General features: G+C 35.6%; 1 protein-coding gene across 2 annotated transcripts in view; it reads right to left on the bottom strand.

Annotated features, from left to right (window-relative positions):
- Positions 1 to 22,688, bottom strand: part of NAV3 (neuron navigator 3) — a 350,852-nt gene that overhangs the window by 235,981 nt on the left and 92,183 nt on the right. For both annotated transcript variants that reach the window (XM_047066485.1, XM_047066486.1), the window contains exons 2-3: positions 13,615 to 13,732; positions 12,915 to 12,967 (exon numbers count right to left, since the gene is read on the bottom strand). In XM_047066485.1, the coding sequence (XP_046922441.1) occupies positions 12,915 to 12,967; positions 13,615 to 13,732 (171 nt within the window). The remainder of the gene's footprint in view (positions 1 to 12,914; positions 12,968 to 13,614; positions 13,733 to 22,688) is intronic.

Here is a 22,688-nt window from a genome sequence, read left to right as displayed (position 1 = left end):
CAGATAATGCTGTTATGAATCATACATAGAGAATGTCTACAAGAATATAGACTAAATTTAACTTTTGTTATCTCTGGATGGTACATTCTCTTGTGACTTGCGCTATTTTTTTATTAACTACACTCTTATTTTTTCATTATAAATGTGTACTGGTAGTGTCACTATATAAATGAAATAAATGTGATTTCAACCAAAAAAAAAAAAAGGTAAAATTTCTCAGTGTGCGTGAACTCCTGTCCCATCACGAAATTCAAATAGTAATATAAATTTTAGCCAAAGGTTTTAATCAGATATAAATTCATCTAGAGAATTTTAAAAATGCAGTCACGTTTCTGCATTGATTAAAATTCTTCATGTTTATTTTAATTCATGTATTTGACAATTAACTATTCATTGAGCATGTCTGGGTCCTTAAAAATATATAGTTTTATAGGAGAGAGAAGCAATTCCGATGTAATGCAAGGAATGTTATGGCCAGAAAAACACAGACTCCTGGAGAAGCATGAACAAAGGCCTATTCCTGACCAGAGGTCAAGTAACTAGGGAAGGAGAAAGTTATCAGTAACTAAGACTTAACTAACACTTAGATATCTTCATCTGAAGTTGCCATTACTATACCATTTTATACTGAGAAAGATGCTGATCAGAGCATTCAATTGACAGCCTCAAAGTCATAAAGAGAGAATATATCAAAACTAGAGCCATGTCATTAACCCCAAAATTTTTCTCCTTAAAAGGAAGACTGAGCTAGTCGCTGAAAGGTTAGGAAGAGTTAACCAAATAAGAGGATGTGGTATGAGGTGAATCCAAGGAAGGAACACTGTCTGAACTGGCCATGATTGAGAAACACCGTAAGTTAAAGGGCTGACAAAGAATTCAGAAGAGCCGGGAATATTGAGAGTAAAAGTCACCTAAATCTTTCTTCACTACTTCATTGTTTACCAATGCGAATAAAGGCTACTCCAAAAGGTGATAACCTTCAATCCGTTTCAAGATCCAAAGTAGGAGGAAAGATCACGCAGCAGGGACTCCAGGCATAAGCATCTTGAAATCTGGAGAATCTGGTGGCAGGAGAGAAGGCCATCGAGATAGACAGAGGCTTGCTGGAAAACATGGGCCGTGCCCTGGTGGGAGTCTGGGCTCATCTCAAAGCCCAGGGAGCTAATGGTGTGTTTTATGCAAAAGAAAGAAATGCGCAGTGTTGCTTTGAAGACATGATCACACAGCACATACACAGATTTATTGACAGTAATAAAAGTTTCACACATCATTTTCTATTTATACTCTTTGCAATGCACTCTGATTTTTCAAAATTATACTTCAGTGTATTTCATTTTAAAATGTCATTTTTAACATATTGCCTTTACAACATACTAGGCAAAAAAAGCCCCACTTGGAAAAAACTCTATACTACATGTCACGAATGGAAGCAGGGAAAATGGCTTAGAAGCCTCTTTTCTCCACCTCTCAATGACCTAGCACAGGGAGTTCACACAGAGTTTTAAGCACATAGGTTATTTACTCCAAATGCAAAACCCTTTTAATGTTCACCATCAACTCCAGTAAATTTTATACAATTTTTCCTATTCAATAGAGACTTGGAAAGATAACTTACTTTTAATAAATTTAATATTAATATTTAATAAAAATATTTAATAAAATAGCAGAGCCAGAATTCAAATTCAACCCTGCCAGTCTCCAATGAACTTGAGCTTTCTTCCACACTAAGCTTTCTACCACTGTAATTTAGACATTCACTTAAAAGAAATTTTTTTAGGGGTATCTGGGTGGCTCAGTTGGTTAAGCATTCGACGTCAGCTCAGGTCATGATCTCCTGGTTTGTGAGTTCAAGCCCCGCGTTGGGCTCTGTGCTGACAGTTCAGAGCCTGGAGCCTGCTTCAGATTCTGTGTCTCCCTCTCTCTCTGCCCCTACCCTGCTCGTGCTCTGTCTTGCTCTGTCTCTCAAAAATAAATAAACGGTAAAAATTTTTTTTTTTAATTTAATGCTCATTTACTTTGAGACAGAGAGAGAGAGAGAGAGAGAGAGAGAGAGAGAGAAAAGCATGAATGGGGGAGGGGCAGAGAGAAGGAGACAGAGAACTGAAGCAGACTCCAGGCTCCGAACTATCAGCGCAGAGCCTGATGTGGGGCTCAAACTCACAAACCACAAGATCATGACCTGAGCTAAAGTCAGATGCTAACCCACTGGGCCACTCAGGCACTTCCATGTAATTTAGACATTCTGACTAAGACATTTCCAGCCTCTGACTCAAGCTCTCTACATGACTGACAGATAGCCAGGACCCAGTGCCTGGCACAAAATAAGTGCTCAATAAATATCTGGTTGAATGTAAAGATGAAATTGTGTAGTATGAGGGGAAAGACAGAAATAGTACGCAAAATCCACTCGTTCTGTATAAATTCTAAGTTCACAAAGTTTAAATGCTTCCAAATTAATTCTCAAATATCCAATGTACTTTTATATGCTGGCATATTGACATATAGAATGACTGATGTGGCCACAAGCCAAAGAATACTGGCAGTCTCCAGAAGCTAGAAGAGACAAGGAATGGATTTCTCCTACAGTTTCAGAAGGGAGCACAGAACTGCTGATACCTTCATTTTGGCCTTGTCATACTGATTGTAGACTTCTGGCCTCCAGAACTGTGTGAGCTTAAATTTCTTTTGCTTTAAGCCACCAAGTTTGTGATAATTTGTAACAGCAACCAGAGGTAATTAAAACAATTTTCTACTCGATAGAGCAGTAGACATAAATAAACTTTAGCAAGGCTAAGGATGAGCTGGGATCCGTGAGCAGGCACATTTCCAGGCTTTGCCCTCTGAGTTTTGATTTGTTAAGACTTTGGGGAGGGAAGGTAAAACATGCAGTTTGGTTAGTTGCCTCCTGTCACTGCAATGCTAACCCACCCACTTCCCTTTTGCATTTCAAGTTACTTTGTGTTGTGGGATAGAGAGAGGCAGAGGGGATAGTAATTTTGTTTCACTCATCCCTTTCTTTTTGTGCTGAGTGGTCTGTGGTTAGATGCAAGGAGTCAGTTTATTAATTAAGCAGTAAGTATAATAATTGAAAGTTTTTCAGTCAAGTAAAACTGGGTTAGCATCCTACTTATGCAACTTATACAAGGTAAAAAATTTGCAAAGTTTTTACTCTCCTGAAGCCTCTGCTTCCTTATCCATGAAATGGGATTAAAAATATTTTCCACATAATATACGAGGATTAAAGATATTTATAAAGAGCCGAGTTCCATACTAGGCATCCGTGTATGTGTGTATGTGTGTATATCTACATATACGTGGATATATCTAATATATATTATATTATATCCATAATAGAAATGCTTTATGTAAACATATATATTCTATAACAGAATCTATGTGTGTATGTGTGATTAGACAGATGCATACGTATAGTGTATATATATACAGGTATGGATACAGATATGGAAAATCCATTAGTATTTTATCAGATAAATTATTTTTTCTTTAAAATTCTACTATTCTAACTGGCTTGGTAATTAGAGAATAATAAATGTTTCATATTTTTCACAAATATAAAATTATAAAGATTACCACAGTATTCGTTGACCTGAAGATATACTGTGTGGGTTTTAATGAATTCTTACTTTTCAGTTTGCTTCAGAAGACAAAACAAAACAAAGAATCTTACTATGAGGTTATAAAATTTTTCTAAACTTAAATAACGCATACTTCTATATAGGACTAAAGTTACTTATAACAACTAATTATTTGCCAAATGCATAATGTTACCACAAATCTATACACTCTTATTTAGCTCACATACCCACACCCTCTCCCAAACTAACCAAAGTTTATATATTCCTTCCATACATAGGAAAAATAAGTATGATATTAAAGAAAAATAATGTATATTATAAGCTTGGGGGGTAGGGAAAAAAGAGGGACCAAAACATTAAAGAAGGAAGAGAGAGAGGGAGAGAGAGAGAGAGAGAGGAGGAAGACAAAGAGGAAGGATAGAAAGAGGAGGAGGAGGGGTAGAGGGGTTGAAAATCCAAAGACTTGAATTCTTCTGTTAAGCTTATTTATTAGTAAGTTTAAGCAATTTGGTCTTGACTCAGATAAACATGAGACCAAACACTGGTTCTTCTCCAGGCAGGCTCAGTGAGACCCCATTCCTTTGTCTGTTTGCTAAAATACTATGTAAAAACTGCAAGCCAATCATCTAGCATAGCACCCAATATACATGACTGACATTTAATCATTCATGTCGATCAGTAAGTGATGCTGATATTGCTGAATGCTGTACAATTTGGTTTCTATGATATGATTTCACAAAATGTTTTGCTAGGTTTGAAACATGATTGTGTTTGAAACACAATTGGGCAATATGATTTTTCAGAGGCATTCGATGTATTTTTGTCTGTGTCTATCCACATCTGTCAGTTTAACTGACTTTATATTAAAATCATTTAAATATAATTAATAAAGCAGCTACTTTGGGTGTATCTACTGACTTTCCAATAATTTATCTCATTCAAAATAAACTTTTCAGATGATTATACTGAGATCAGATGAATAAGATTCTCCCTAATTCATTTCCTTTTTCTCTTTTTATAGAAGTAATTTTTAGAGCATCATTTAATCTAATAGGTTTTAACAGATTTAAAAAGAGTTCTTATTTAAAATGGTCTCATATCTTAGTATATTATTTGCCTAACTACCAGTTTTTAAAATTGTTCCACTATTGGGGTGTCTGGATGGCTCAGTCAGTTAAGTGTCCGACTTCAGCTTGGGTCATGATCTCACACTCTGTGAGTTTGAGTCCTGCGTCGGGCTCTGTGCTGACAGCTCAGAGCCTGGAGCCTGCTTCAGATTCTGTGTCTTCCCCTCCCTCTGCCCCTCCCCTGCTCATGCTCTGTCTCTCTCATGCTCTGTCTCTCTCTAAATAAAAACACTAAAAAAAAACCTTTAAAAAATTAAAAAAATAAAATTGTTCCACTGTTAGGTATTTTACCACTGATTACTATAAGTGATAATTAAAAAAATTTTTTTTTGAGAGAGAGAGAGAGAGAAAGGGAGGGGCAGAGAGAGAAGGAGACACAGAATCTGAAGCAGGTTTCAGGTTCTGAGCTGTCAGCACAGAGCTCGACACAGGGCTCGAACCCACGAATGGTGAGATCATGACCTGAACCGAAATCCAATGCTTAACTGACTGACACACCCAGATGCCCCTGTAAGTGGTAATTTTCTAATAAATTTCAAGAAGGGGATTGAAAAACATGGTGGGGAAAGTCCTTTTAAAAAAGACCAGATTATTGAAGGTAATAAAAACTAAATTTATGAAAGGATTGTTACAAGATACGCTTTCTAACACTAGGTATGATTGTACTTTGTGTTTACTGGGATATTGGCCTAGAGGTAGGAAACAATTAACAGCAATTAAGTTAAACGTATCAGGAAAAATAACAAGCTAAATGTTTAAGAAAGTGGTTGATATTCAAATATATAGTTGAAATATTAACTATAGTTCACAATGGTTATTATACATACATATATAAAGCTTACTAATTTTCCTCAAATAAAATAAAAAACATATATTCTCTCCAAAAAGAAAGAAAAACAAATTATACAGAATCCAGAATCCAACTCAGAATTGTTACTTTATTTAAAAAGAATTCTTTGTAAAAAATAAATGGGGTGCCTGGGTAGTTCAGTTGGTTGAGGGTCTGACACTTGATTTCAGCTCAGGTCATGATCCCAGAGTCATGCGATAGAGCTCCAGTTGGGCTCTGTGCTGGGCCGGAGGCTGTGTTAAGATTCTCTCTCTCCCTGGGGCGCCTGGGTGGCGCAGTCCGTTAAGCGTCCGACTTCAGCCAGGTCACGATCTCACGGTCCGTGAGTTCGAGCCCCGCGTCGGGCTCTGGGCTGATGGCTCAGAGCCTGGAGCCTGTTTCGGATTCTGTGTCTCCCTCTCTCTCTGCCCCTCCCCCACTCACGCTCTGTCTCCCTCTGTCTCAAAAATAAATAAACATTAAAAAAATTAAAAAAAAAAAAGATTCTCTCTCTCCCTCTGCCCCTCTCCCCTGCTCACACACTCTAAATAAATAGATAGATAGATAGATAGATAGATAGATAAATTCTTTGCAAAGTTACTTACTTTATTTCAATTCCTTTGTTTTTTAAAGTTTATTTCTTTTTGAGAGAGAAAGAGAGAGCATCCATATGAGTGGGGGAGGGGCAGAGAGAGAGAGGAAGAGAGAGAATCCCACGCAGGCTCTGCACTCTCAGCACAGAGCCTGATGTGGGGCTCGATCCCACGAACTGTGAGATCATGACCTGAGCTGAAATCAAGATTTGGATGCCTCACCAACTGAGCTACCCAGGAACCCCACTTTATTCCAATTTCTATTTGTCCTACTAATAGCACAAACCAATTTAAATATTGATATTCATGAGAACATTTAAAATGTGTATTCCATAATATAAAGTTAATACAGAAAAGCATTCTTGTATTCTCAACATCTATTTAACTTCCTTAATATTTATTTATTTTGGGGCAGGAGCAAGCAGGGGAGGGGCAGAGAGAAGGGGACAGAGGATCCGAAGCAGGCTCCACGCCAACAGGCTGGCAGCAGTGAACCTGATGAGCAGCTGGAAGTCCTGAGCTGCAAGATTGGGACCTGGGAGCTGAAGTCGGATGCTCAACAGCCTAAGCCACGCAGGTGCCCCAACATTTATTTAATTTAATGGCAGACCAGACAACTCCCATAAAAATATAATTCTCATGCTATTACCGTTTTTCTTTTAAATTGGATTTAATATAATTTAGGAAATATCTTTCTCACCTTACTATGAATATACTTTTAAAAAGCTATAAAGAGCTAAACCCCAAATATACCTCTAAAACACTGAACAGGAGCCATGGTGTTTGCTGTTTTTAAATCAATCTAGCAAGTCAGAGTTCCATTGGTCTAATTTCCTCAATGCAGAAATGACCAGAGACTGAGCATTCACTGGATATTTTTCTCGGTCACAGAGTGACAACTGAATTCCAGTGACTACTGTCCTTTCAGTGTAACACCCCTCCTTTCAATCCTTCAAGTCCTTCGTTTGAACTTTAAATGCTAGTACACAGAGCAACTTCTAGAGACACATTCATTTTTAAAAATCATCAGGATATTGTAATAACTTAAGTATACATTTCTTAACACTGGTAGTTTATTCTTTTGTTCCAAAGTGTGAGCCTATATGAAAATAATGAAATTAAAGAGAAAACCTCAAAGTAGAAATTTCCATTTAGCATTTCGTTAGAGATCAGAGCTATATTTGTAGTAAAGCATTTGTCTTCATTAAGCTATCTTTTTCCAGCCATTCCAGAAGATGAACAGTTTCAAAAATGGCAGGGGATCATGTGAATGGACTAACTTAGCAATATTCCACTCCTCTGAGTCATAGTGCGAGAATCCTGCAGTGTGCCATTTATAAGATTTTATTAAACCTTTAAGAGCATTCCAATATTTTATCTCTTCCCTATTTGGTTAGAAACCTCATCTTCCTATCTTACCTAAATAGGTCCTTTATGAGAGAACCAATTACAAGCAGTGGCTAAAATAATTAAAACTTTAAAGGACAGAATACTGATAAAAGCACCAAATATGTTTACTAGGAAGAATAGTTTCACTGTACAGATGAGTGCAAACTATTGAAATGGGATAAAGATGCCAATAAAATCCATCATGTTATTATTCTGGAAGTCACAACGTTGTGGGACTTGGAACTGGAGAGTTAAGGGAGAATGAACCTATTTTTTGTTTTTGTTTTTTTTTTTTATCTTCTAGGAACAAAAAGGGGTAAGAGGCACAGGGATAAACATTCCCCAAGTCACCATCTCAGAAAATTTTAAACAACATGGTATGTTCAAAAGAAGATGGAAAGTTGTGGCTGAAAACAATGGAGCTCTTACCGTGAGATAATGGGAGGAGCCAGCAAAAAGGAAGGACAGGCTGTGAAGCACATTTGTCACATCCTCAGCTATACCGTAGAATCAGAATTTTGGCTTACTTCACATAAACACAGTTTCTAATCCCTCTACCGCATTTGTGAAGATCCTTAAATGTAACGGTCTATTTTAAACTAAAGGAAAATTTGTCTTCAAAACAACTTTTCCCCAACGTGTCTTACATTTTTGTCTAAGAACCTAGCACTTGTGCCTCAGCATTTCAAATACATGTTGGGCATTTTTCTGCTATTTTTAATCTGCTAGGCATTCTGGACATTCCTAGTATTTATAGTTTACTAATTTATTTCCTCGCGTAATCTCACCAAAGTGTGGCATGCAGCATATATTTTGAATTCTGAAACCACCCACCTAGAAATTACTCAACAGGTGCTATCCATATCAGTAACTTCATCTTTGGATAAGGTTAAATATAGTGTTGAATAAGCTCCTTCAAACTGAGTTCTGTTTTTCAGGATGAGTTTAGTCTCAGCTCATTAAGGAAGATAACTATGACTTTGAGACTTAGAATAAACATGAATCAAAATCTTCCAAAAATTACACTAATAAATTGGTGCATTGACTAGCTCATATTTCTCTTAAACATATGTTCTTTGGCCCACTTGAAAGAATTACTGTTTTCTTCATCTATTTCAAGACAACATACGTGAGTTTTTCTATAAGGTATTATAATTAGAGAATCCCATGGAAAAGTGCACATTATTATTCTCTAATACTCTGCAGTTATGTTATTGATAAATTCCTTCAATTTCTATTTAATCCATTTTCAGGTACCTTCATTTCATGCAATCATATCCCCTCGTGACATGACACAAAGGAAAATGTACCCTCATTCTTTTCCAACATTAAATCTTCTACCCAGGGGGCGCCTGGGTGGCTCAATCGGTTAAGCATCGAACTTTGGCTTAGGTCATGATCTGGAGGTTCACAGGTTCGAGCCCCGTGTTGGGCTCTGTGCTGACAGCTCAGAGCCTGAAGCCTGCTTCAGATTCTGTCTCCCTCTCTCTCTTCCCCTCCCCTGCTAGCACTCTGTCTCTCTCTCTCAAAAATACATAAACATTAAAAAATTTTTTAATCTTCTACACAGACTTCAAATTTATTCCTTTGCCACTTGCTTTAGGATTTGGCATCATCTTTTGTCTCCCCAGTCCCCTGGATTCTTCTCTCTCCTTACTGCTTCCTCCTCCTCTGCCTATTTCCCACCTTCCAAAAGCTCCCCTCACCCTTCCTTCCTCTCAAACTATAGATATATTTTTGTTTTTCTCTTCAACAGGAAATTCCTAGAAAGATTATCCAAATCTCAATAGACAGGGGCACCTCTCTTACTCCTTAATTAACACATGGTCACCCTACAGAAGACATTTGCATCAAGGTCATTAATGCCTGCCTAATTGCTAGAACCAACTTCTTTGTTGAGGTACACCAACTAGTTGGCTAAGTAGCATTTGACAACATCCACCACATTCTGCTCATCTTACTTTGCCCCATCTCACTGGGTTAGTCCAAGTACTCTAGTTGAAGCTACTCTAGCTACCCTAAGGATCAATAATCCCCATCTGTGGATCCATCCTCTTAAAGATGGGCTCACTCTCTCACTACTCTTCCCTATTTCTGATTCCTACACCTTTGCTCATCACATACATATTGATATTCCCCAGTGTGAGAACCTCAAATCTCTCCCCTCCTGACTTTATACAGGCCTTCTGTTGAAATCTCATCCTTTTTCCATGACTTCAATCATTACCTGTGCACTAGCTATATTCTACCTAACACCTTATTGTGACCTTCAGGAACACATGCCTAATTGCCTGAAGTCACCTCCTACTTGATGTTCCAATGGATAGATCAAACTTTACTTTCAAAGTATGAATTTGTCATCTTCCCCCTTCTACCTTTAGTCTGTTTTCTCCCTCTGTAGTAATCACATCTAATAGTAACTTCTCAGGAGAAACTGTGGGAACATTCATTCTCCCTATATTCGTCATCTCCCACATCCAAATGAAGATTTAACACATATTCTACAATTCCCAGAAAGCACCTAGGATGATTTTTTTTTAAATATTTACATCGGATCATGCCACATCCAGCTTTAAAAGTCTTCAAAAGGCTCCTCAACCAACCCCATACTTTAGCCCTGTGTGATCAGACTTCCATCGTCCCATACAAACACCTCACTGCACTCAAGCAACAGTGGACTCCCGTCACAGTACTTCTGTTCTTATCTATGCAACACTGTTGCTATTATTTATTTCAATATTTGCTCCTTTGATCCTCAAGGGTTCCTCAATCTGGTAGCTCAGGTGCTCAGCAAATATTGGCTAAATATGAATTACCTGACTACTATTCATCAAAATATTCATCAATATATTGTAGATTCATACCACAAGAGACTCTGTATTCTTAAAGGTTTAAAACAATCCAATAAAAGTTATCAAATTTGAAATTTAAATAATTTGTGACTACAAACAGGAGCATACCTAGTTTTTACTTTACCTTTCCTTATTCCACACAAACAGCAAGCACCATAAAAAATCAGATATTCAAAAGGATGTGGTCAAAGCAATTTTGTGAGTAAGGATAGCACTCACTGTTATTAATGTTTCACCTCTTGGTTGTTAAGCAATAAAGAAACAGGCAACATCCTGTTTGGAATAGATATATGAAATTTATAAGAACTTCATAAGCCTAGTCATACTCTGTCATAATTCTCTTTCCCCTAATTTCTTGTCTCAGTTAAAGTCTGGATTTTTATCCATTAATAATATAGTGCCAATGCCAATTCTTAGGAATAGAGGCAAAAGTAATTCAACTAAAAAGCTCTATTTTTGTTATATGCATTATTCTGAATCAACACATGGAGGGCATGTCAACTTCAGATTCAAAATTCAACCACATCAGAAAAAAATGAGGATACAAGTCATTCTTAACTCAAAATCCAAAGTGATTCCAACTAATACTGTTTGGCTGGAAAAACTACCTTTTTCATAGCATCTACATCCCTCAGGCTTTGGTTTTTCTGGTGTTTGTGTGTGTGTGTGTGTGTGTGTGTGTGTGTGTGTGTTAATCAAAAGCAGAAATATCAACACGACATGTATACTAGATGTTACATGACATTTGGGGGCTAATAAGGATTAGGAAGTAATAAAAAATTAACAGAGTCTAATACTCATGAGAATGTTTTCACAGATTTGTAGAATCTTCGGTACAGATGTTTCAGATAAATATATAAGGACTATATTCCTATCCATAGTTATGAACTTCGTAGTTTTTTTTTGTTTGTTTTGTTTTTTCTGTCATGAAATATTAGCTTGGCTGTTTATTGGATTCTCTGTAATCAGAATCAAACTGGAATGACAACAGACAAGACCTATTTTACTATCCAACACCTCCTTATAATTGAAATAATGAAAGTAAACCCAAGTGTTGAGTTTAAGAAACATAAAATATGATATTCAGGGACTATACAGATTTTTAATATAAAGCTCTAAAAAACTTTTAACATGTGTTAATTCATGAATATGTCTTAACAAAGTTTATAGCAGCACTATTATATTTCCATATCAGTTTTGGTAGTAAAGAATATCCATAATTATAGGTCATTATCATATCCTAATTAGGGTTCATTATACAGATGAAAAAGCTGAAACTCAGAGAGGTTACATCATTTTCCAATATCACACAGCTATTATTTTAGCAGGGTCTGAAGGTATTAAAATTGCTTTCAGTAAAATTATAATTAATTTCCATAGTGCCATGCTTGTGCCCAGAATAATTAGATCAAGAAGTCCCCTTAAAACTGAATTATTTTACAGAAAATTGTTTTTTACTGAGATTTTTTTCACAACAGTTATGCAGGGTTTATGTATTGTAATAGTGCCTTTGAGTGTTTATTAATCACATACACACACACACACAGACACACACACACACACACACACACACACACGACATGCTCGTTAATCACTCTTTAAGAATAAATTCCTTTTATTATTTTGGATTTCAGTTTTCTGACATTAAGTAAAGCAAGTCAGCACATCAAAAGAGTTCTTTTTTTTCATTCTCCAATCCCTGACAATTGAGAAGTCATTACATTTACTTAAAATGTCTATTTTGTGCTAGAGTTTTGAAGGAAGCCTCATCTGATGGATTTTGGCTATCACTCCTGATTATATCTGCTGATATAACTTTAATGAAGGCATTTGTATTTCAGGTTGTCCTAGAAACTTCAGTTGTGGCTATTTAATAAATAGAGGGGTAAGTTTTTACCTCAGCAGTTTATCAATCTATTTTTTCATTATAAAACTTTAAACTTTACCAGTTGGTAAAGATAAAAAGAGAGATGGGAAAGGCACAGACCTCTAGATCAACAGCTTTCTGAAAAAGGCTATGAATCATATCTCATGATCAGTCACTGTTCAGAAAACGTCCAGCAGCATGCCTTTGGAGCTATTTCCAAAAGTGCTGAAGAGTCTCTGTGTTTACACTGGACTTTGTTATGAACAAGGAAAATACTATTTATGTATTTTTCAGATGCACATGGCCAGCTCTGTTCTTCAAACCAGTTGTTCAGACAAAAAGGCTCCACTTAAAATTGGAAATGGGATTTACTGCCAGCAAAACCAGTATTAAATTATTCAGCCATCAGAGCAACAACAACAAAAAGTCAAGGATCTGATAAAACACCTGGAGACATGTTATTCAGGAGTCATCCATATTCAGCTGTGCTGATGCTATCATTTGCCCATAAACTGCACCCAAAGAAATACATATGATAGAATGTGATCAAATGGTTTCTTAAGCAGGAAGGCATGCAAAAGAAATTTCTAGTCCATTTACAAATGCAGTGTAATCAAAAGTGAAGGTAAGCATTATATTTTAAAGTAAATTTGATTCTTACCATCTGAGATTGACTCCTAGGACATCCATTGATATCTTCAACTTTTTCATTTGCTAAAGCCAAGAAATAAAATAAAAGAGAGAAAAAAAGAATGACATGCTTAAGCAATGAAGTGAAACACAAAAAAAAAGGAGACTAAGAAAACACAAAAACCAAAACCAAAACCAAAACAAGCACAATGCTGCTGCTACATTCACTCTGTCTCCCCAGCCGCGTACAAGAGGACACACTTGTTAGCCGCCGCCAATTCCATATGCACAAATCAGGCAAAAAAAAAAAAAAAAGTGAGTGAGAAGGAAGTTGCTGCTAATTCTTTAGCCTGTGCCAAATGACTGCTGACATGAAACCTTTCACAATTGTCCCTGCTGGATCAGGATACAGTTTCAAGGAATCTCAGAGTGTATGAGTTGCCCTAGCTAACGAAATGCACACATGGGAGACATATGGTTTAATGAAGCGTTCATTTCTGACAATCCAGTGGATGTAAAGACACAGTTCTAGCCATTTAAAAGTATAGCCAAACTGCTTTTTTCAAACATTCTCACATAAACATTTTTAATTAAATCACGGGAGAGCTACATTAATCTCAGAGACACAGGGACTAAGTTCATATGCATTCAACTTAAATTGAGTTTGACCAAGGCGGGTGGGGGGGGGGGGGGAGAGACTTTCATGGTTTTTCCCAGAGGGCAGGTCTTACCAATGATCTGGATGATTTCGGCTAGCAGCACTCCATCTGCAATGTCTTGTTGCAAATCCTTGATCAGCCGCTTATGGCCTGATTTTGCTAGGTAGTGGTTGGCCCAGTCAGTGTAAATCTGTTGAACAGAGGGAGAGAAGAAGGGAGATGGTGTGAGAGAAAATAGAGACAATAAAAATGCTTAAGACAAATGTTGGATTCAAAGGGAAGCTATTCTGGATCACATTCCAGTTTAAGAAGTCATAGCTCAAAAGGAAATAGTTGTAAAATAATTTTATACAGCTCTCTCTCCCACTTATCTCTTGTTTCAAAGGAGGATGAGTCATTCTCTTTCAAAACCAGGGACTAGTCACTTGTGACACAGCAAAACTCCCTTCCCCAATGACTACCCAGGAAACTCCTGTTTGCAAGTCAGTTGGGTTTTCACTCTTTCCCCTGCTTCTGTCCTATTGAAAATAATCCTGCCTGTTCTTGTAAAAGGAAATCACCTGTACTGATTTATACAGGAACCTATTATAAAAATTTCTGTTTCTCTAACACTTTATTAGATTTGTCATGTGAGATACTACATGTGACAATATTTTGGCATCGTGTTATAAAATAATTGCAAATGCCAAAGTTATTTTATTTGGACTGCCATCTCCCATTTAAACCTCTTGAAATGTGTTTATATAAGAAAATAGAGGAAGCAAATATAGTTATTACATAGAAATCACAACCTAGAGTGTAGGAGTGGATTATAAATCTCAAGATTGGCAATCTGTCATAAAGTAGAAGTGACTGAAAGTAAATTACGATATAAAGAAAAGCTGGAATTGTTCAAAAATTGCCACAAAAATAAAAATCTACTAATTTTTCAAATGTTATGGGACACCCCTAAGGTAATGTAATCTAAGTATAAGGAAATAAATAAGCATTAAGATGTTTCAATTTTACAGACGGCTCTTTCAGATACATTAGTCAAGTTTATTACAAGGCAAACTATGGTATGTAATATGTAACAGAAGAACACAGTGTCTGAAATGATAACAGAGGAGGGGAATTGATTGAGAAATATACATATAAAAGTGTGTTAGAGAAGCACTGGAATTAGAACAGGGAACATAATGGAACCTGGGCATAAGAAGGGAAGGGAAGGGCCTTCCCCACAGAGAATACCAGTACAGAAGGGCAGAGTGGCAAAGGAATCAGGCACAGTTGGAAAATCTGTAATTAAGGCAGCAAGCCTTCATGAGGACAATTAGACTGAAGACGTAACTTGCATCTTTTAGAAGGCCAAGAAAATTGGAAAAAAATACTACTTTTTTGCTTCTAACAAAACCAATATACATGTTTTCATAAAAATAAAACAAAATAAGTCAGAAGTGTAGAAACTAAGAAGTAAAAGTTTCCTCACAACTTTTCAATAATTTTTCCGCTTTTCAATAATTTGGTATGAATAGGTCTAAAATTTTGTTTTATGCTTACACACTGGACCACATGACACCATATTACACACACATATATGCACACACGATAGGATTTTTAACCAAAAATGTCTCAAATTTCACTTATCGTTCTGCACTTTTCAACTTTCTATGTAACAGTATTTTAGTAACACTGCTATAACCATTTTACATACATATGTCTCGCTATTTTTTAGATATTTTTAAGTGCTTATTTATTTATTTATTTATTTTAATTTTTTTTCCCAACGTTTATTTATTTTTGCGACAGAGAGAGACAGAGCATGAACGGGGGAGGGGCAGAGAGAGAGGGAGACACAGAATCGGAAGCAGGCTCCAGGCTCTGAGCCATCAGCCCAGAGCCTGACGCGGGTCTCGAACTCATGGACCGCGAGATCGTGACCTGCCTGAAGTCGGACGCTTAACCGACTGCGCCACCCAGGCGCCCCTAAATGCTTATTTATTTTTGAGAGAGAGAGTGGGGAAGGGACAGAGAGAGGGGTGGGGGAGAGAATCCCAAGCAGGCTCTATGCTGTCAGTGCAGAATCTGACAGGGGGCTTGAACCCATGAACCATGACATCATGACCTGAGCCAAATTCAGATGCTTAACTGATGGAGCCACCCAGGTACCCCAATGTCTCACTATTTTTGATATTATATTGTACATATCAATACCCCTGTTGAAAGATATTTAATTTGCTTAAATCTGTCTCTACTACATATAAAGTTATAAGAGAGAGCCTTAAAAATGTATCTTTCACACTTTCATGCTCCTATTTTTATAGGACCCAAACCTAAGTGGGGCTGTTAGGTTTTTTTTTTTTTTTTTCTTAATGAATCCTAGGTACAAACATTCCAAAATACAGTATAGTCAAAATGTTTATTTTAGAAAATATAAAGTAGAACCTTAATGCAACACAGTGTTAAGTTTCCTAAAAGAGTATAAACAATTGGAAGCATCCAGTTGCATAAGAAAAATAAATGAGATGGCAATGTTACACCTCCTTTCACCATATTCATAATCTTTATACCAAAGATATTAGTATAAGAAAATATACTTGCATAACTGCTCAATTAGAAAGCAAACACACAATTTCTAGATAGACACTTTTTTTTTTATTCAGGGGTCATTTGCCTCAAAATTTTATTCTACTTGTATTTACTATTTTGCAATAGGAAAATTTATTTTTACAAGGATGTATACTGTTGAAAATCTAAAACATTGAGGACTTTCCCCTCTACACACCAGGAAAATGATAACATTAATTGCTTGGCCTTCTACTAGAAATTTCAGGTTGAGCCAGACTTGATTTGTGCCACTGTCTCCATTGGCAGTGAGTTACAAGGACCGGTTGGCTGACTTTAAAGGATCCCTCAAAGATGAAGAACATGAGTTCTGGAGTCAGTAGACCTGGCTTTGAGGCCCAGGAGACCCCTTACCACCCATGGGACCTTTGGACAAGTTTCTTATCCTCTCTAAACCTCAAATTCCTCATCTGCAAAATAAGCATAATATTAATACCTACATTGGAGGGTTATGGCAGGATTAAATAAGACAGCACTTGTAAAGTATCCACCACAGAATTAGCCCTGAAGAAATGTCTGCTATTATTATCATCATTATGGCATCTAGTTTTCTTTGCTATGATGGCTTTCCAACAAATATTTACTAAGGTTATTGTTTTGTAGAGGTTAAAAATTTTAGAGGATTGGCAGAAGACTGAAAAAATTGTGCTCCTTAGGGTATCTGGGTGGCTCACTCGGTTAAGAGTCTGACTTCAGCCTAAGTCAAGATCTCACCGTTCCCTGAATTTAAGCCCTGTATCAGGCTCTGTGCTGACAGAGTCTGGAGCCTGTTTCAGATTCTGTGTTTCCCTCCCTTCCCCCCCACCCCTACTCGTGCTCTCTCTCTCTCTCTTTTTCTCTATCTACTTCAAAAATAAATAAACATTTAAAATTTTTTTTTAAATGTGCTCCTTGCTAATTCTGCCACTACTTGTATCTCTGACACCTCCTGCATTCTAATTCAATGTGGCCACAGATCTGTCTGCCATCTAAACTCAGAGGAAGGTATCTAGTTTAAGGCTGCCATGTTCTCATTCAGGTTTGCAATGCCTCCATTGTGACACCACCCCCATCAAACTCTAGGTTACATGCATTGTTTTATGATGGCATTAAGTTAGGCAAAAAAAAACCTTATTTAAATATACACAGAATGGGATATATTAGAAATGAAAACAAGAACACTTTCACTCTCCAAATGCATGTCAACAGTGCCTTAGCTTATATCCAACTTGCTCCTGGACTTAGGTAAGGAAACAGATGGGAAGCCAGCTGGTTGCCTTCAAGACTGACTGGAAAAGCCTCTGACTTAGCTCATAAAATGTTTTTCACTTGGTCCAGATTTCTTCCAGAGGAATCCCAAGCCTAAGTGCTTTGACTTGTATACCATCTTTAATATGTGAAACATTGCTCAGACCATAATCTCTGACTTTAGTTGCAATCAGCAAAACCAATTCGGACTATATGAATAAACTAAAAATAAATCTCCATTTTAAAAAAAGTCCTTATGCTTTACTTATCTTTCTTAAACATGTGTAAAAGATACTTGTGACCCTGTAAGACCCTACTTGAGACCTTTCCTTTGGAAAGGATGTTATTATCTAGATGAAATATAAAACAATTACAAAGTAACTTATAAGTATATCTTTAATATTACACATAAATTTATTTTTGCCTTTTAAAATTTTATATATGTAAATTGAAGAAATAAGTGGAAATATGAGATGTATCTTTAATGAGACAGTTTTCAAGCAAAGGACACATGGCATTTAAATATATGCAAAACGCATCAATAAACTTCCTGTACTACTCCAGTGAGAGAGGATACCAACAACCTCATCAACTGTCACATTAGAATCTATTGTTCAAATAAATACAACAGAATGGCAAAATCATGTCAAGTTTTTGGATCTGAACTCCAAAGTTGCCTTTGGTTCATTACCAGACACACACACAAAATCACAATATTTAACCACTTAGCTTCACTTGAGATACAAAATGAGTGGTAATGTTTTTTGTAGGATTATGCTGTAAAGTAACTATAGGTTTTTAGTGAACAGACTGATATGATGGGGAACAATATCAAATTAATCATAAATTAATGTTCAGTCATCTAGGTCTGGCTGAAGCTTTAAATATAACTTATCTCTAAATATGTGGAGTCAATTTTCCTCACCTGTTTTAACTGCAATATTATAAATATAATGTTATCTGATATGGTAATTATATTTTAGAGATTCAGAAAATTAATGAGATTAGACTTAACAAAGGAATACTCAGTTCAGGTAAAATTATATATGTATTAATTCATTTACAGTAATTCATTATGATAAAATCAAAGATACTGTGGCATAATTTATATTTCATATTGATTTGCATGAATTTTAAGGCCTATTATGCAAGACTATGTACTCCTTGAGAAATATTCCATATTGTTGGAATTTCTGCCCCACTCTTAAAAGCCGTGTGAACATGGGTTGAATGTTTATTTTCTCTCAGTTCCAGAGTTTTTCTCTTCTGTAAAATGGCAACAATAGTATTACATACTAATGGGATTATTGTAAGGATTGAATGAATTTATAGTTTTGGAACACAGTCTTTCACTTAATAAGTACTTGTTAAATGTTAAATATTACTATTCACTATTACTATTTTAATGTAAACTACATCTATATTAATTATAATGAGTTTATATTAAATATAATGATTATGAATGATTATCATTTCAAATCCTTAAATCTTAGCTATTTGCCCAAATGTAGTTAACCTAAGGAAAACTTTTCCAAAATGTAATGATCCCTTAGCTTAGCCATTTGCTCTTATATTTCTTTTACAGTGTTTTTTTTTCTCATTATAAAACAATGGGTTCAAATAGAAGGCAATATATGTGACACCATATTGCTTCTGTCCAGTGAACTTGTCATAGTAAAAACAACATCAGAAGATCTGATTTTCCACAGAGTCTTAAGCTTTTGTTTATAGTATTTTTTTTTACTACAGACAATATAACAAACAGCATCTGTATATCACAGCAAGCTGCCCCTGAACTTTAAAACCAATATTTAATTTAGCATTTGATGAGTGTATTATAAATAACCTAAACGCAATATAAAAATAATTATGAGTACTTTTGTTATTGCATATACTACTCTGAGATATATAAATATTTCAAAGAGATACAATATTTTAATGAGTATTAAATGATCAAAGACATTAAAGAAGTAGTAGAAGAAAAACAGACTTCATTTAACCCCAGAGGTTGTTTTAATAGAAAGATGCAAATCTATAACCTGGTTAGAAAATATTTAAATGTAGTAACAAGATTTTTACATACTAGCTGAGCTAGTTTTAACCCTGCACATATTTATACACATTAGTTTTTTCCCAACATTCAAGCAGTAGTTATATATCCCTATAAAATACTACTCTCTGATATGTTAAAATCATCAACTTTGAGAAATCATATAGGATTTTTTAAATCTTTAACAGATAGAAATTGGGTTGAAAACAAAGAAATTCAATGGCAATAACTAGCCTTCTCTATCTTAGAAAGCAGTGTAAGACAAATTACATAAAGTTAACAAATAAATGGATCAGGGAAATGTGACTGTGACATAAGTATTCTTCCCACAAAGATGAAAACTATCATGGTGCTATGATCATTAGTAACCATGCTTACCAACCTGAACCAGTCATTCCAGGGAGAAAAGATGCACAGGGGAAGGGGAAGAATCTGGAACTGAATGAACTTTTTCCTCAAGACTGAACTTTAAACCAGAAGTGACTGAATTATCTTGCATTTGGAGAAATAAATTTTCTACTACTGCACATAAAGAAAGGCTTGGGAGGTGGACCTACATATTTATTATTTTTAAAAGTTGTAATTTTGCACATCTAAGTTTAGTACTCAAAAACTCATGAATGTATGCAATACTGGATAAAGAAGGCTGGAAAATTACAACATGGAATTAAGACATAAGACATGCTATTTTTAGTTTAAAAAGCCAATCACAGACTGAATCTTTCGTTGATGTTACAGAACTAACATGACCACCAGATCCACTGAGTCAAATTTCATGACCCTTACAGACCTAGAATTCTCAATACTGAGGACCACGTGGTATTAGTAGGAAGTGAACCCATTCAAAGCTTTTGGTAATGTTGAGATCATCGTAATATATGTAACAGATTCACCAAGTAAATGGTTGAACTCAGCTAATTTATTTCTGTTTTTACATCAAGGTAAATGCTGGCTCTTTATGGAGTTTCTCAATCTCTGTATAATTGCACCAAAAGGAATAAAATATCTAAGAATAAATTTAACCAAGGAAGTGAAAGACTTATACTGTGAAAACTTTAAGACACTGATAAAATAAATTGAAAAAGACACAAACATATGGAATGATATACCATGTTCATGGATTAGAAGAATTAGTATTATTAAAATGTCTGTACTCCCCAAACCAAACTACAGATTCAGTGAAATCTACATCAAAATCACAGGACTAAAACAAATACAGTTTAGTTCTAAACTAAAAAAGTATAGAACCACAAAATACCTTGAGTAGCCAAAGCAATCTTAAGAAGGAATAACAAAGCTGGAGGTATCACAATTCCAGATTTCAAGATATACTATAAAACCATACTAATCAAAACAGTATGGTACTGGGACAAAATAAGACACATAGATCAATGGAACAGGATCCACTTCCCAGAAATGAACCCAGGTGTATATGGTCAATTAACCTATGACAAAGGAGGCAAGAATATGAAATGGGGGAAAGACAGTCTTCAATAAATGGTGCTGGGAAAAATGGACAGCTATCTGCAAAAGAATGAAACTGGACCAGCTTCTTACATCATACACAAAAATATACTCAAAATGGATAAATACCTAAGTGTCAGACCTGAAACCATAAAACTCCTGGAAGAAAATATAGGCAGTAATCTCTGCCTTTGACACTGGCCTTAACAACATATTTATGGATATGTCTCCTCAGACAAGGGGAACAAAAGCAAAAATAAACTATTGGGATCACAGCAAGATAAAAAGCTTCTGAATAGTGAAAAAAAATCAACAAAATAAAAAGGCAACCTATTGAACAGGAGAAGACATTTTCAAATTAATTCTGATAAGTGGTTAATATCCAAAATATATAAAGAACGTGTAGGACTCAACATCAAAAAGAAAACAATCTGATTTAAAAATGGGCAGAAGACCTGAATAGACACTTTTCCAAAGGTAAGATCCAGATGGCAAAAGACATAAAAATATCCTCAACATCAGGGAAATGCAAATCAAAAGCACAATGAGATACCACACCAGTCAGGATGGTTAATATTAAAAGCACAAAAAATAACAAGTGCTGGCAGAGATGTGGAGAAAAAGGAATCCTCATACACTGTTGGTGGGAATGTAAATTGGCACAATCACTGTGGAAAACAGTATGGAGGTTTCTCAAGAAATTAAAAATCGAAATACCATATGATCCAGTAATTCCACATAGGTATTTACTCAGAGAAAATGAAAATGTTAATTTCAAAAGATATATGCCCCCTAAGTTTGTTGCAGGATTATTTATAATAGCCAACTCGTTTCTGTTGATAGATGGATAGATAAATATGCGGAATATTAGCCATAAAAGAGTATGAGATCTTACTATTTGAGACAACGTGGATGGACCTAGAGGTTATTATGCTAAGTGGAATAAGTCAGACAAAGAAAGACGAATGTCTTGTGATTTCACTTATATGCGAAATCTAAAAAAACAAAACAAATGAACAAACAGAAACAAATCCACAAATACAGTGAATAATCTAGTGGTTGCAAGAGGGGAAAACAGTGGGGGGGGTGGTAAAATAAGTGAAAGGGATTAAGAGGTACAAACTTCCAGTTATAAAATAAATAAGTCACAGAGATAAAAAGTATTACACTAGGAGTATAGTCAATAATTTGTAATAATGTTGTATGGTGTATATTTGTCATGGTGAGCACTAAGTAGTGTTTAGATGTGTTGTATCACTATGCTATACACCTGAAACGAATATAACAATGTACATCAGCTATTCTTCAGTAATAAAAATTGTTTTAAAAAATTAAGTTTCTGTATAGTTTAAATAAATTGAATAAAATATATAAAACAGCTTCTTAGAGGGGTCATTAAATTTATAACCATTAATTATAACCCCCAAAAGTACTGAAAAGCATTCACTTTTCCATCTAAATCTTTGGGGATTCTGCAAAAAAATAAAACTTTAAGTTTGTGTGAGAAAAATTTTTTTTCAAGTTTAAAGGCTGATTTAAAAGTGACTATTAAAGATTCAACAACTCCAGAAAATTCGTGAATGGTCTATAAAGGCAAGAAAATTCTAAAGAAAACATAAAATTGATTCTGATAATTTCCTCTAACTTTTTCTTTATTTCTCATAACCAATCTCTGACCCAGTTCTGTTAATTCTATATCCTGAATGCCTCTTGACCCTTCTGCCCCATTACTGCTATAATCACCCTGGTTCAGCTTTTCATCATCTCTCACCCAAATTGCTTTACCAGTCCTAAAAACAGT

Source organism: Lynx rufus, unplaced genomic scaffold (assembly GCF_022079265.1).
Source record: "Lynx rufus isolate CCGP_SWC_20201006 ecotype Redwood Valley unplaced genomic scaffold, mLynRuf1.p SCAF_7, whole genome shotgun sequence".
Lineage (NCBI taxonomy): Eukaryota > Metazoa > Chordata > Mammalia > Carnivora > Felidae > Lynx > Lynx rufus.
This window is presented reverse-complemented; position numbering and strand designations above follow the sequence as displayed.